Here is a 13,101-nt window from a genome sequence, read left to right on the forward strand (position 1 = left end):
CAATCAGAGCAGAGTAGGCTTATGGAAGGGAGGGGTTTGCTCCGAACTTGCTTGGAACAAATCGTTTCGAAATCATTGGCAAATTACATTAAATGTATATTCTGAGAAAATTACAATGTTTTTTTAAAGAAGTCTCTTCTGCTCATCAAGGCTGCATTTATTTGATCAAAGGTACAGAAAAAAAACAGTAATCTTGCGAAATGTTATTATTACAATATAAAATAATGGTTTCTATTTTAATATCCTTAACATGCTGATTTATTAATAGAATTATCAATGTTGGCAACAGTTGTGCTGCCAAATTGTTTTTTTTGGAAACTACGATACTTTTTCAGGATTCTTTGATGAATAAAAAGTCAAAAAGAAAAGTATCACAGGTTCCAAAAAAAAATATTAAGCAGCACAACTGCTTCCAGCTCTGATAATAAATCAGCATATTAGAATGATTTCTGAAGGATCATGTGACACTGAAGACTGGAGTAATGATGCTGAAAATTCAGCTTTGCATCACAGGAATAAATTAGATTTTAAAGTATATTCAAATAGAAACCATTATTTTATATTGTAATAACATTTTTCAATATTACTGTTTTTTTTCTGTATTTATCAAATAAATGCAGCCTTGATGAGCAGAAGAGACTTCTTTAAAAAACATTGCAAGTCTTACTGATAACTGATCCCAAACTTTTGAGCGGTAGTGTACATGAAAAAGAATCAATATGCAGTTAATATGAACTACTATGAACTAGGAAGACTGTGTTAGGATGCAGCCCTTATCTCATGAATTAATCAGCACTGTTTATGTCAACACATTATGTTCTCCCATTTTCACTTCCTCCACACTGTAAATCAGTGGATATGCGGACAGACTCCAGCTGAAACACTGAAAACTCAACTTTTCCACACAAGTTTCTGAGCCTGCATTCTGTGCAATAACAACATCAAAAGTGAAGTTTAGAGGGAACAATGGGAAACACTTTAGGGATGTACAACATATTGGTACCATATAGGTTATCGGCTGATGTTTTTCTTTTTTTTAAATGACTGGTATAGGTCATTATTTGATATATACCAGCAGATACTGGATATTTAATTGAGCAGGCTCGTTTTGGTTTCCTTTGCTATTATAATAAATTATAATTTATTAACACTATTACATGTAATTTTTAACAAATGTTAAAATGGTTATCCATTTTTGATGTTTTAGAAAAAACAAGCACAGTAATTTTAATCATTAATGTTTTAATCAAATATGGATAACTGGAAGGAATCCAAAGTGCACAAAGGGTTTCTCAAAGGAGAAAACTATGTAGAGTAACACAAACTCACCTCATGAAATTCCTTACTAAGACCAAAATCCGTCAACACGATGTGACCGCTTGAATCAAGAAGTATATTCTCAAGTTTTAGGTCTCTGTAGACGATTCCCAGCTGAAAAACAAACAGGAATGAATAAGATCTTATATTTGGATGTGGGACCAAATACTTACATTTCACGTCATCTTTCAACAACATTTTATTCATCCTTGCCAAAAGTATTTGCTCAAATGTTGTGTTCACAACCTTAACTTGTCTGGAGTCATAAAAAGCAGCCATTCACCTGAAAAATGCACCACTACTTTAATAAATAATAAAAGGCAACATAATAGGCAATGACACAAAATGAGACTGAACCAAAACAATGTTAATCTCACTGTCAAGGTCCTACCTACTCACACTGCAATGCCTCCAGGGCAGTTCTCTTCTCTCTGCTATGCACAGAACAAGCATGCATTAAAAACACTTTTCTTCCTCTTTCTGTTAACACAGCCTTCGGGAAATTTTGAGCACTGCAGATACATTTGGCCTGGCCTGGTTAGCTGAGTGAGGAATTGATCTGAGTAGGCAGGAGAGAGGAGAAGTACCTCCTGAGTAAAGGACGGAACTACTTTCACTATTCTCTTGAAATGAGGCGCCGTTCAGTCAGATTGCAAAGGAAATGAAGTGTGAAAATAAGTGCGGCAGCAATTTTACCTTATGCAAGTGCTCCAGTGCTAGTACAATCTCCCCGCTGTACAAGGTAACCTCTTGCTCTTTAAAGCGAACTCTTTGAACCAAATGCGTGAAGAGCTCACCTCCGTTCACATAGTCTGAAATTTAAGGTATATAAAACAAAATTGCAACTGGTCAAAGACAGATTTATATTTCTGATGCACATGGTATTGTGCAGTTACTGCAAAATCCTGCTTTAATGTTGACACTGACACAATCGGTTCCAAGCGTTACCACAAAAACCAAGAGTTCCTGTAGTGGTACAGGGGCTTCCGCTTTTCATTAGTAAAGCACATTAACTGCAGAGTTCACTGGTCTCTACACACTCGAGAGGGGATGTGTAGAAGTTCACTTTATTAGGAATGCCCTTCGGCTTCATCAAACAGCACTTGAGTCCAGGGCCGGAGTGGGACTCATTTTCAGCCCTGGAGTTTCATGCCTTAGACCGGCCCACTTTTTTCTTTAATCTATTATTCGCTCGCATATCACCTACAACTGAGGTTTTTGTTTTTGTTTTTTTGAGCAAGGTGCCACTGTCAGGGGAGTCAAAAGAGAATTACATCATCATTAATAAAATAAGGGCTAATTGCGATTCTTTATCTTTTATTCTTTAAGAAAAGTGTTTATTCTTGTACAAAATAAGTGTTTATTCTTTAAGAAAATAAGGGACAGAATAAGGGACAATCAAAATATTTGTACTATACAATAATGTAGGCCTATATCTGCCTGCAGTTAAAAAGTTCTCAGAAATAATCACATTTGTTTTGCTTAACCCATTTATGTACAATTATTCTAAAAAAAAAAAAAAATTGTATGTCATACAAAAAATTAAGTACATTTTACCATTATAGAATTGTGACTTAGGTGAAAATACTGTGAAATTACAAATGGCATGGAATTTGAAAGCATAACAACTGAAGGTCTATGAAACGTCAGTCAATAAAGCATTTTTTTAAACAATGGCACTTAAAGTTTTGAACTAAAATATTGTTTCAACCATATAGCCTGTGAATGAATAAAAATGCATACTTTTCAATGAAAGTGTAGGTTGCTTCTGGTGCTTGGATTTGTACTTCAATATAACGAGGTCCAAGTTTAAGAATAGCCTACACTAGTTTTTTAAAAAGTTTTTTTCAATGTATTTTTTTCTCTCTCTATTTAACAGCATTAACTTACAATGAAATACGTCTTCATTCAGGTAGACTGAATGTTTTCCTGCCTTGCTAAATGTTGGGCTCATGATCAAGAAGTTGCATTCGCCCAAACTGATTTTGTAAAATCAAAACGCGGACAGTGATCCTGGGTGCAGCTCGCTGTGAAGCGGGAGCAGCCGGCAGAGGATTCCCGCTTGGTCTTAAAGCCTTCCTCAAACGCCTACGTTCACAAATAACAATGATTATCGCAAAAAGAATGATTAATTATCAATTGAGAATTTGTTATTATTATGGTCTGGTGAAAAAAATTATATGGGCTGCGAGAAAATAATAAATAAAAAGAGTAGGGCTGCTGTGAGTGCAGGCAGCATATTTCAACCCAGTAGCATGACAACACACTGGCCCTCGCGGCCAAAAAACAGACCGGCCCACCGGAAATCCTCCCGGTGCTCCCAATTAGCCAATCCGGGCCTGCTTGAGTCACATAAAGAAGGGGCTTCAAGCGTGATGGCGATGTACAAACAAAAAATATCAATTATTAAAATATAAACTCATTTAAATTAAAGTAATAAATTACACACTGCCGTTAAAAGGTTTGGGGTCAGTATGATGACAGAAATTCATTCTTTTATTCAGCAAAGATACATTAAATTTATCAAAAATGACAGTAAAGATTTTGGCATTGTTAAAAAAGTAATATTTCAAATAAATGCTGTTCTTATGAACTTTGTGTATCCATCAAAGAATGCTAAAAATGTATCATGGTTTCCACAAAAATATTAAGCTGCCTGATAATAATAAGAAATGTTTCTTGATCATCAGACCAGCATGTCAGTATGATTTCTGATGCTTCTCACTTGACATTGAGAACTGGAGTAATGGATGCATTGCAGAAAATTCAGCTTTGCTATCAAAGGAATAAACAACATTTTAAAATACATTAAAATAAAACAGTTATTTTAAATTGTAATGCTATTTCACAATATTACTGTTTTTAACTAACTATATAAGTAAGTAAATAAACTATTGTTTTATAATTATTTATAGCGTGTTTATCTTCTTGTTATGTAAGAGATGGATACAATAATGGCATTCTAACAGTCACATCTGCTGCACTTTATACTCTCGTACTGTTAAGGTTAATTAAGCTGAATAAAATGCCTGAGGCTGTGCACAATGACTGATGGGTAAATTTCCCTGCCCACTTCCTGTGAAGTGAGATATCAATGTATACTTGCTCACTAAGCTATTTGCAGTCAGACTGACTAAACGCTCACTACGACTGAATCACACAAAAACAGAATCAGAGCAAAACCTTATAAAGTCTGCTTGGTAGAGCACTATTAGCTCACAATAACAAAACTGTTGAGCAATGCAGAAGAAAAGTTCTGCCTGCATTGCTTGCACTCTTTTAAAGGGGTCATATGATGCTGCTAAAAAGAACATTATTTTGTGTATTTGGTGTAATGAAATGCGTTTATGCGGTTTAAAGTAAAAAAAACACATTATTTTCCACATACTGTACATTATTGTTTCTCCTCTATGCCCCGCCTTTTTGAAACGCGTCGATTTTTACAAAACTAATCGGTCTGAAAAGCGAGGTGTGCTCTGATTAGCCAGCTATCCAGTGCGTTGATTCAGAAGCGCCAGATTGTCATAGCAAAGTCGGAATTGAACCTTTTTGTTTTTTTTTAGAAATAGCCTTTTTGCACATCCAGCCTTGTACTCTTCTAGGTTCAAAAAGCTGTCGTCCATAAAATGCGTTGCACTAATTCGAACATCTGGGTTGTGCTGTTCTGTTGTAAATAAATCTTAACCAATGATTCCTAATTGCATCTACTTCCGGAAGGCCAAATAAAGTGCTTTTGCACTTTTGCATCAACACTACTGCTGTTCCTGAAACCACGCTTTCTTTCTTTGCGTGCACATTTGGGCGGTGTTATGCAAATCTTCCCACATTGTGACGTAGGTATGTGGGGGCGTGTTAGAACGAGCTGTTTTAGGTAGGTGTGGCTGACTCTGAACTTTTATAAAGAATATCTCTTTGGATTTGAGACTTTAGTCTTTGCAACTTTACAGATCTTCTTTATGCACCAAGAGCTTGTAACACTCCAAAGAGAAAGGAAAAATTGAAATCGCATCATATGACCCCTTTAAATGCAGAAGTAAAATTGAAGCATAAAGTGCAGTTAACATTTTTGCAATCCAAAAGAGAGAGAGGAGAGAGCATACCTAGAATGAGATGCAGTTTGGTGTCTGTCTGGAAGGCATAATGGAGTGTAACCAGGAAAGGAGACTGTCTGATATGCTCGAGGACCTGTCTCTCCGTGCGTGTGTGCTCTGCCGTCTTCGCCTTCTGCACAATAGTGGCCTTTTTCAGCACCTTCATGGCATAGAGTTTACCTGAATCATGGCCGCTCACCTTGCGAACCAAGAACACCTTGCCGTAGGCTGCCCGGAGGAGAAGAACGATGTGTTAGTGGAGTAGGAACAAAGATAAGCAGAGAACGCAGGGTTCACATACTTGAACTATCACTGACCTCCTGTTCCCAGCACTTTCAGCAGCTCAAAGTTCTCAATGCCCACTCGCTCCGCGTGACCCGTCAGATTGGCTGGGGAAAGATTTAAACACATCCATCTGGTCACACGGCCCAAAAAAAATCATGTTCTTCACTTGGATACCATACAAGAAAACCTCCCGTAAACCTTCTCAACTTTGGTTACTTGAACCTTTGCCACTTTCTCACAACTGTGAGAACAGAAAAAGTGTTCAAAATGGCGAACCCTTGGAGACGAGCCCGCAGCTGTTTGTAAATACAGTATGTAGCTTATAAACAGGTCCAGATGGAAACTTTTTTATGCATTTTCTGCACTGACTTTAAATATTTAAACAGGCTGAAACAAAAGCGGCAACCGAAGCATTATGAAATCAGGAAATACCGTTCAAATGTTTGGGGTCAGTAATTTTTTTTTTAATAAGTTAATATTTAGCAAGGATCCATTAAACTGATCAAAAGTGACAGTAGTGACTTTTATCATGTTACAGAGCACCAAATCAGCATATTAGAATGATTTCTGAAGGATCATGTGATGCTGAAGACTGGAGAAATGGCTGATGAAAATTCAGCTTTGCTATCACAGGAATAAAAAACATTTTGAAATTTAAAAGTGCAATAATATTTCACAATATTACTGTTTTTACTGTATTTCTGATTACATAAATGCAACCTTGGTGAGCTTAAGAGACTTTTGAACGGTAATGTAATCAAACTTCAGAAATCTGAGTTCTGCAGGTGCAGATTCTGTGTGGGCCTACTCATAAATAACGAAGAGCCTGATGATTCAGAGGAAACAAAACAGCCTTCATGAATGAGACATTGAAGAACGCGAGCATGTGTGTGGTATATGTTTACACGGTAGCGTGCAGCCTGAAGTAAGGTCACTTGTTTTATGCAGTAGATACCAATGAGAATGCCCAGTGAAGTGAATGCATTCCTGCTGTTACCCTCAATCACAGTAGCACTGCATCTCTAACAAAATCATGATCTTTCTCCATCTTTGCAAATTATCTGATTTTAGAAGGGAAAGAAAAACATATTCTATTACCACATCCTCTCAAGCAGCATGTTTAAGGTGCAAGCACTCTAGAGAGGCCCATGGGAACCACAATGTTTATTAATAAGCTTCCAGACCGCAACGTTCTCCACTCGGGACCCGAAAGCATTAATGGAGAGAATCTCGTCCCCAATGGGCTTTCTTAGGTGAGACTTATCAGGTGACCCCTTCTAGTCTTTAGTCCTGCACTCTAAGGTTACACACTTTGTTAATCATAACAAGCCAGAAACAATTAAGTGCCTGTAAATGGATCATCCGTATTGACCTGCATTAGTCATACAGCAATGCACTACAGAGTCTAATATCTGGATCTGGATTAGTAACTTAAATACTTGAGACTTGTGGTCGACTGATATGGGTTTCCTAATTGCTGAAACAAAGTGGACAATCGCAAAAGACATTTTAATGACTGCAAAACAGTATTTTGCACAATATTTCCTGAAAACCGAAAATTTGTGATCTATTCACAAATCTCTTATTTGGAAATGCTATTATTAATGCTATTAATAACCACACGGAATAACCACGACTGTTAATCTGCCGATCTGCACAGTTATGTGCAAACAATCTGAAAATACTGACTGCTCATTTGGCCTGGCTGATAAATCAATAATTGAAACCCGTTTTATGATATAATACAGAAGTCAAAACAGACCTTTAAAGACATGAGATGATCTGTGTCAAGATGGCAAAATAAATACTGCGATTTTCAACAATAGAGTACAATGGAATGAGATTAGGCCTACATCCCATCATGCTGCAATAAAAGTCAAAATTCATGGGTGTTACAATTTTAAGAAATTACACATTTTCTGTAACAGTGTGGTAACAGCGTTGTGCTAAGAATGTGGAACAGAGAGCTAAATATTTGATTTTTGTCATTAAAATTGGTTAAGAATCAGAAATGGTTTGTTCTACAATTAATTGAATATGAATTTAATAAGTTATATAAAAATACATTGAATTATTACATAGTTATTCAAATAAATATTACTTTTTGTTACAAAATTCGGTATTTCAAAATACGGTTTAACAAATTAAAGAAAATTTGGTTGATGATTTTTTTCTTACAATAACTTGGGTAACAGGGTTGAATTGCATAGCTTGATGAATGCAGTCATACTATATTTTTTGTCAAATGTGAGAAAATGGAATGAGATTGCATCCCATCATGCTCTAGTGAAAGACTAAATTATGTCGTTGTTTTTTTTCCATGGGCGTCACAATTTTAAGAAATGTTAAATTTTCTGTAACACTGCAGTAACGTTTTCTGATAGACTGTCAAAAATTATTACATTCATTTTTTTATTATTATTTTGTTTGTTTTATTAGACAGTCTGAAGACAACATGCCAAAATCCGTTTTATAGTGGCCATACAGGCATTTGAAACTAGTTTATCGTGTTAGGTTAATTTTATGTTACGTAATATTTTATTAAACATATCTAATAGCTCTCACAACCAAAATGTGGCATTGGTGCCTCTAAAAATGTCACAAGACAACAAAGTACTGGACCATATTGATGGAATGTGCCTATTAAGCATTCACTAAGACAGGCAAATGAGGACACAAACCTGGTAACTTCATTTACTATACAAAGACAACATCAGGGCCCTAGAGATTAAATTAGCCAGTAATTGGGCTTCGTTGGACTCAAGGCCATGACTGAGCAACTACTGAAACCACCGACACAAATAAACGCAATTAATTCCATACAGTAAAATCTTTTCTTCAATGTCAATCGAATTTCTTTCAAATGTTTCAAACACAACATGCACTGAAACGCAAGTGCACTTAAGTGCAACTGCGGTTATGAATGTGAATTATGCAATTGCACATGCAGAAGATCCTCCAACCTCAAAGTACCCCAGGCTGGAGGACCATATGTGATACAGATATCAATATATATATATTAATATAGGCTACTAATAGCCTTACTCATGCTTTTACTCTAGCCAACCAGCTAACATTAACGCTGTCCCTTCCACGATATAACGAAAGCATTATTTATATATAAGCGTTGTTTCTTAAATAGAAGTGCGGGACAGACAGCCCGGCGTTCATTTACCGTTTCTGAGCTCGTGTTTGACGGTAAACAGGTCACCTTCCCCCGACGAGCCCTCCATCGTACTCGCGTGATCGGAGCGCGCACTCTTTCCTCTGCTCGCTGCGCGACACTAATGCAAAATACTACAACAGAGGCAGTCACTGCAGGATTACATAAACGGAGTTGTTGCTATAAAGCAACCTCTTGGGAAATAATGTAAATGACAATAACTGCATTCTTGTGGGAAGGACAGTGGGGCTGTAAATACTACAGCTGCACTAACTGTGATACACACGCCGAGCCCCCATTAGACACGCCCACTGGTGCTGCTAGGAGAAATACTTCTGCTCTATTGGACCAGCCGACTGTCACTCAACGCCCATCGCACAACGCACAGTTCAACGTTAACTATTTACTGCAACAATGTAAGAGATCAATTAAATATTATTATTGTTAAAAAATGAATATTTATAAAATATATTAATAAATAAATATATAAAAATTAAATTTTTTGTAGGAATTTATGCTAATGTATTTTTTCTTATTGTTCTTTCGAGAACTGCCCTTTTTGGAAGGGTGCTTACATGTTCTCCAGAAGGTTCCACAAATGTGTAAATTTGAGGAACCCCGGAGAATCGAGTATCTTTTTACAGAGTATTATTAATAAATAGTTTTTTTTTTTTTTTCCAGCTCAAGAATCGCATCTGAATCTTAAAGGGATATTTCACCCAAAAATGTGTTTCTGTCATCATGGCGAAACAGTTGACGGTAACCATTGACTTCCATACTATCAACATTCTTCAAAATATTTTCTTCTGTGTTCAGCAAAAGAAAGAAACTCATATAAGTTTGGAATAAGTGGAGGGTGAGAAAATGAATACAGAAATGTTCATATTTTAACTATCCCTTTAAGGAGCAAGACAGATTAGCAGAGCAGTTAGCTAATTCTCTAGGAATATGCTGTAATGTAACGAGTGCACTTGACCTTCAGTCAATATTTCTGCTCTATTGTGTATTTGATAAGTGAGTTGAAAGTGTGCATTATGTGCATACAGTTCAGTAGTTGGTAAAGGATGAAAGAGCAGGTTTATCATTTCTGAGGGGGAAGGGAAGCCCGTGTCCTGATTTGGACAAGCAAAGACCTGTTACCTGCACTTCTATTATGTTCTATTATAATCACTTTACTTCCTTTCTAGTGCAATCCTAGGAAACACCCAGTAAACTCCCAGTATTTATTGTAAACTGCCCACACAGTTATAGATAGTTTACCATGTAAATATTCCCTAAACAAATTGATTTGGATGTTTACATATACGGACAAGAAGTTGTAGCCAAACAGGTTCATAAACACAGGTAAGGAAGGCACGCCTCCTGTGCATGCAGTGCAAACAAGCAGAGCTTATTAAGATTATTATTTATGTTTGTCCGGTCTGCATGGGTCTGTCTGTAAAGGTTTCCAGTTTTCCATAGAGAGACTGTGGCAGTAATTGTCTCATTCTTTTTTGTTTACTACACAAGCTGCTCGTTTTATATAGTTTGCTCACGATATAGTGTCTTAATAACAATTTTAGACAAATATGTAGGGACCAATATAGGTAACAGCATTGTTCTTTTGTATTTATTGCAGCACATAAAACTGTTCAGTTTAGTGCTAAAACCCATTACCACTTTTGAGTCACGATAGAGTGAAATTGAACTCCAAGAGAAGTAACACTTTCAAATTTACTGTTTATAGGTTAACAGTTTTTGATTCATGCAAAAATAGCACATGGAGTAGCCTATGTCAGGTCAACATAAATTACAGTCACAGTGTTTTTTTTTGTTTTTTTTTAAGTGTGGGTTGCTAACAACTTGCTAAATACAGTGTGTCAGATATTTTAAAACGAAACTTGAACATTTCTTTAGCCTCTTAATCTCAGAACTGGTTTTGAGGTTAAGTGGCTAAACTGGCTAAATCTAATTTCCCAGAGGAACCCATGGCAAGCTAGTCTTTTAGATTGAGGTAAATTGACATCATGACTGAACAGCTCTATTGTTCTAAATACAATGATGAGTTCATGGCTCTTATTCAGAGTAAACACCACATAATTATTATTATTATTATTGCAAATGAAAATGAGGCTAGATGAGGATAGATATATGGGTTGTTCAACAGGTTGTTCCATAACACATCTAGTTGAATGAAATTATGAGTTACCAATTGAGAATTAAATATGGCCCTGTGTTTGTTCTGTAGGGCACATCATTCTTAAAAATCTTAAAAACACATACAACCTTTTAAAAGAGTTACAAACTTTTTTTACAGAACAAATTAAAAGGTTAAATCTGCATCTTTAAAAGATATGTGTCTGAATGTGGCTATTGGTTAGAAAACATGTCATTTGTATCACAAAACTAAATTAAATTCAAATAAAACAAATATTTAATATTTTTCCCAAGACATTGTTTTTAACAGTTTTACTCAATAATCAAATGGAAGGTACGACCGTCGACCGCAAGTGTCCTGTGAACTTTTATTTTGAAGTTCTGTCAATGTCGGCAGTGTTGTTAAGGTTTGCGCGCGCTGCATCGCTCAGCCAATCCCGGCCCTGACAAGAGGCTCGTGACGTCACTCCCTTGCTCCTCTGAGCAGAATGGCGGCTCTTTTGGAATCGTTGCTGCTCGGTCGAGTGGAGTTGAGCGAGGCCGCCCGCGCTCTGCCTCTGGATCAAAGCACGAGACGTGAGGATTCACACCGCGCTGCGTTTTCTCTCTGATGCTGAGGCGTCTTTACTGTCACCGCGCAGCGGAGTGGAAGAGTACTTATTTTTCTGAAATTCAGTCAGCTAAACTATAAGTTAGCTACACTAGCACACAAACATTAAGGAGTCGATTTAATTTGAAGTGGATATTTACAGTTTTGTTTTTAAAGCTAAATTAAATGTACATTTAGACGATTACTTAACGCCACAGAACATCTTCAAGCAATAAGTGGGAACGTCATCAACAAGTTTCTTTTTGTTGGAAGAAAAAATAACGTTTTGGGGGATGTACATATTTCATACACGATACCTTCCAGGTTGTTATATTTGTTGTGATTGAGAGTAGTACAATATTACATTTAACGTTACTTAAGATAATTGTGAATTAATTTGTGTTAAAATAAAAACTAAGCTTTTTTTACGAGGTATATTGTACAGTAATGTTTTAGTATTATTTATAGTATTTATTAATATTTTGAATTAGTTTTTTTTTTTAGTATTTGCAATTTTCATTACAATTTTATTCTAATTTTAGCTTTAACTTTTTCAGTTTTAATAGTTTTATTTTATTAAACTTATTTATTTTAGTTAGTTGCCAAGATATTTCTAACTTTTCTTCAGTTTAAGTTTTTTTTTTTCAACATTTTATGTTTTATTTTATTTCAACATTTAAAGGTCCCATATTGTAAAAACTGAAATGTCCTGGCTTTTTTCACAATAACTGAGGTCTAGGGGCTGTTTAACTACCATATAAGTTTCAAAACTGTCAGTCCACAGTAAAATGCACACAGCCTACATAAAGTAGCTGTGATTTTTCACGAACCGTGACTTCCGTAAAAAGTTGACGTCAGAACTGCACAGTCACCGCCTTCAGTCGCCACCCCGAGCACCGCCCACAGTCCCACTCTCCTTTTGCCAAACCCCCAGACAACATCACGTCCATGCCATTGCTGACTGAGCAACAACAACACGGACACATGTCGAAAAGGTTAACTTTAACCACGAAACCAGATCGGCCGACCTGTAACGTTGCACTCTCACTCAAAGGATGGACGATCTGACAGGATTGTTACTATGAGGTGGATCACATCTAACGTGTATAGTAAAGACAAACTCACCGTGTCTATCTAGTCATGATGAAGATGTATATACATTTCAATTTCAGCAGGAAACTATTTTTACAGCTACATTATTGCTCCAGCCACAATTAATCACCGCAATGTATATACAATTACAAATGATAATATATAGAAATGGTCGGCGATGTGGTCATTGAAATGGTCATGGGACTCTTGCATAACTCTTACTGGAGATCTTTTCAGTTCAGTGCTTTATTCATATGGCATGTTTTCCCTGTTTGCTCAAACAGTTTAGAAAGATTTTCTGTCTCCCCACCACCTTCTCATCAAATAAAAAGAATTGCTTGATTGACGAGTTGGTGTGTTTTGGTATCATTTGGCTGTTTTCTCACATAACTGCTTTCTGGCATCAGTGCTTAAAGTTGCTCTGTTAA

General features: G+C 36.4%; 1 protein-coding gene across 1 annotated transcript in view; it reads right to left on the bottom strand.

Moving 5' to 3' along the window:
* The window catches only part of LOC107741860 (ribosomal protein S6 kinase alpha-5-like), a 39,438-nt gene extending 30,299 nt beyond the window's left edge, over nt 1-9,139 (bottom strand). The window contains exons 1-5 of the mRNA XM_016554667.1: nt 8,869-9,139; nt 5,726-5,797; nt 5,418-5,636; nt 2,014-2,129; nt 1,330-1,431 (exon numbers count right to left, since the gene is read on the bottom strand). Of these exons, the coding sequence (XP_016410153.1) occupies nt 1,330-1,431; nt 2,014-2,129; nt 5,418-5,636; nt 5,726-5,797; nt 8,869-8,926 (567 nt within the window). The 5' untranslated portion in view covers nt 8,927-9,139. The remainder of the gene's footprint in view (nt 1-1,329; nt 1,432-2,013; nt 2,130-5,417; nt 5,637-5,725; nt 5,798-8,868) is intronic.
* Nucleotides 9,140-13,101: the final 3,962 nt, after the last annotated feature.

The sequence above is a fragment of the Sinocyclocheilus rhinocerous genome, unplaced genomic scaffold, assembly GCF_001515625.1.
Source record: "Sinocyclocheilus rhinocerous isolate Xijiao unplaced genomic scaffold, SAMN03320098_v1.1 scaffold1157, whole genome shotgun sequence".
NCBI lineage: Eukaryota > Metazoa > Chordata > Actinopteri > Cypriniformes > Cyprinidae > Sinocyclocheilus > Sinocyclocheilus rhinocerous.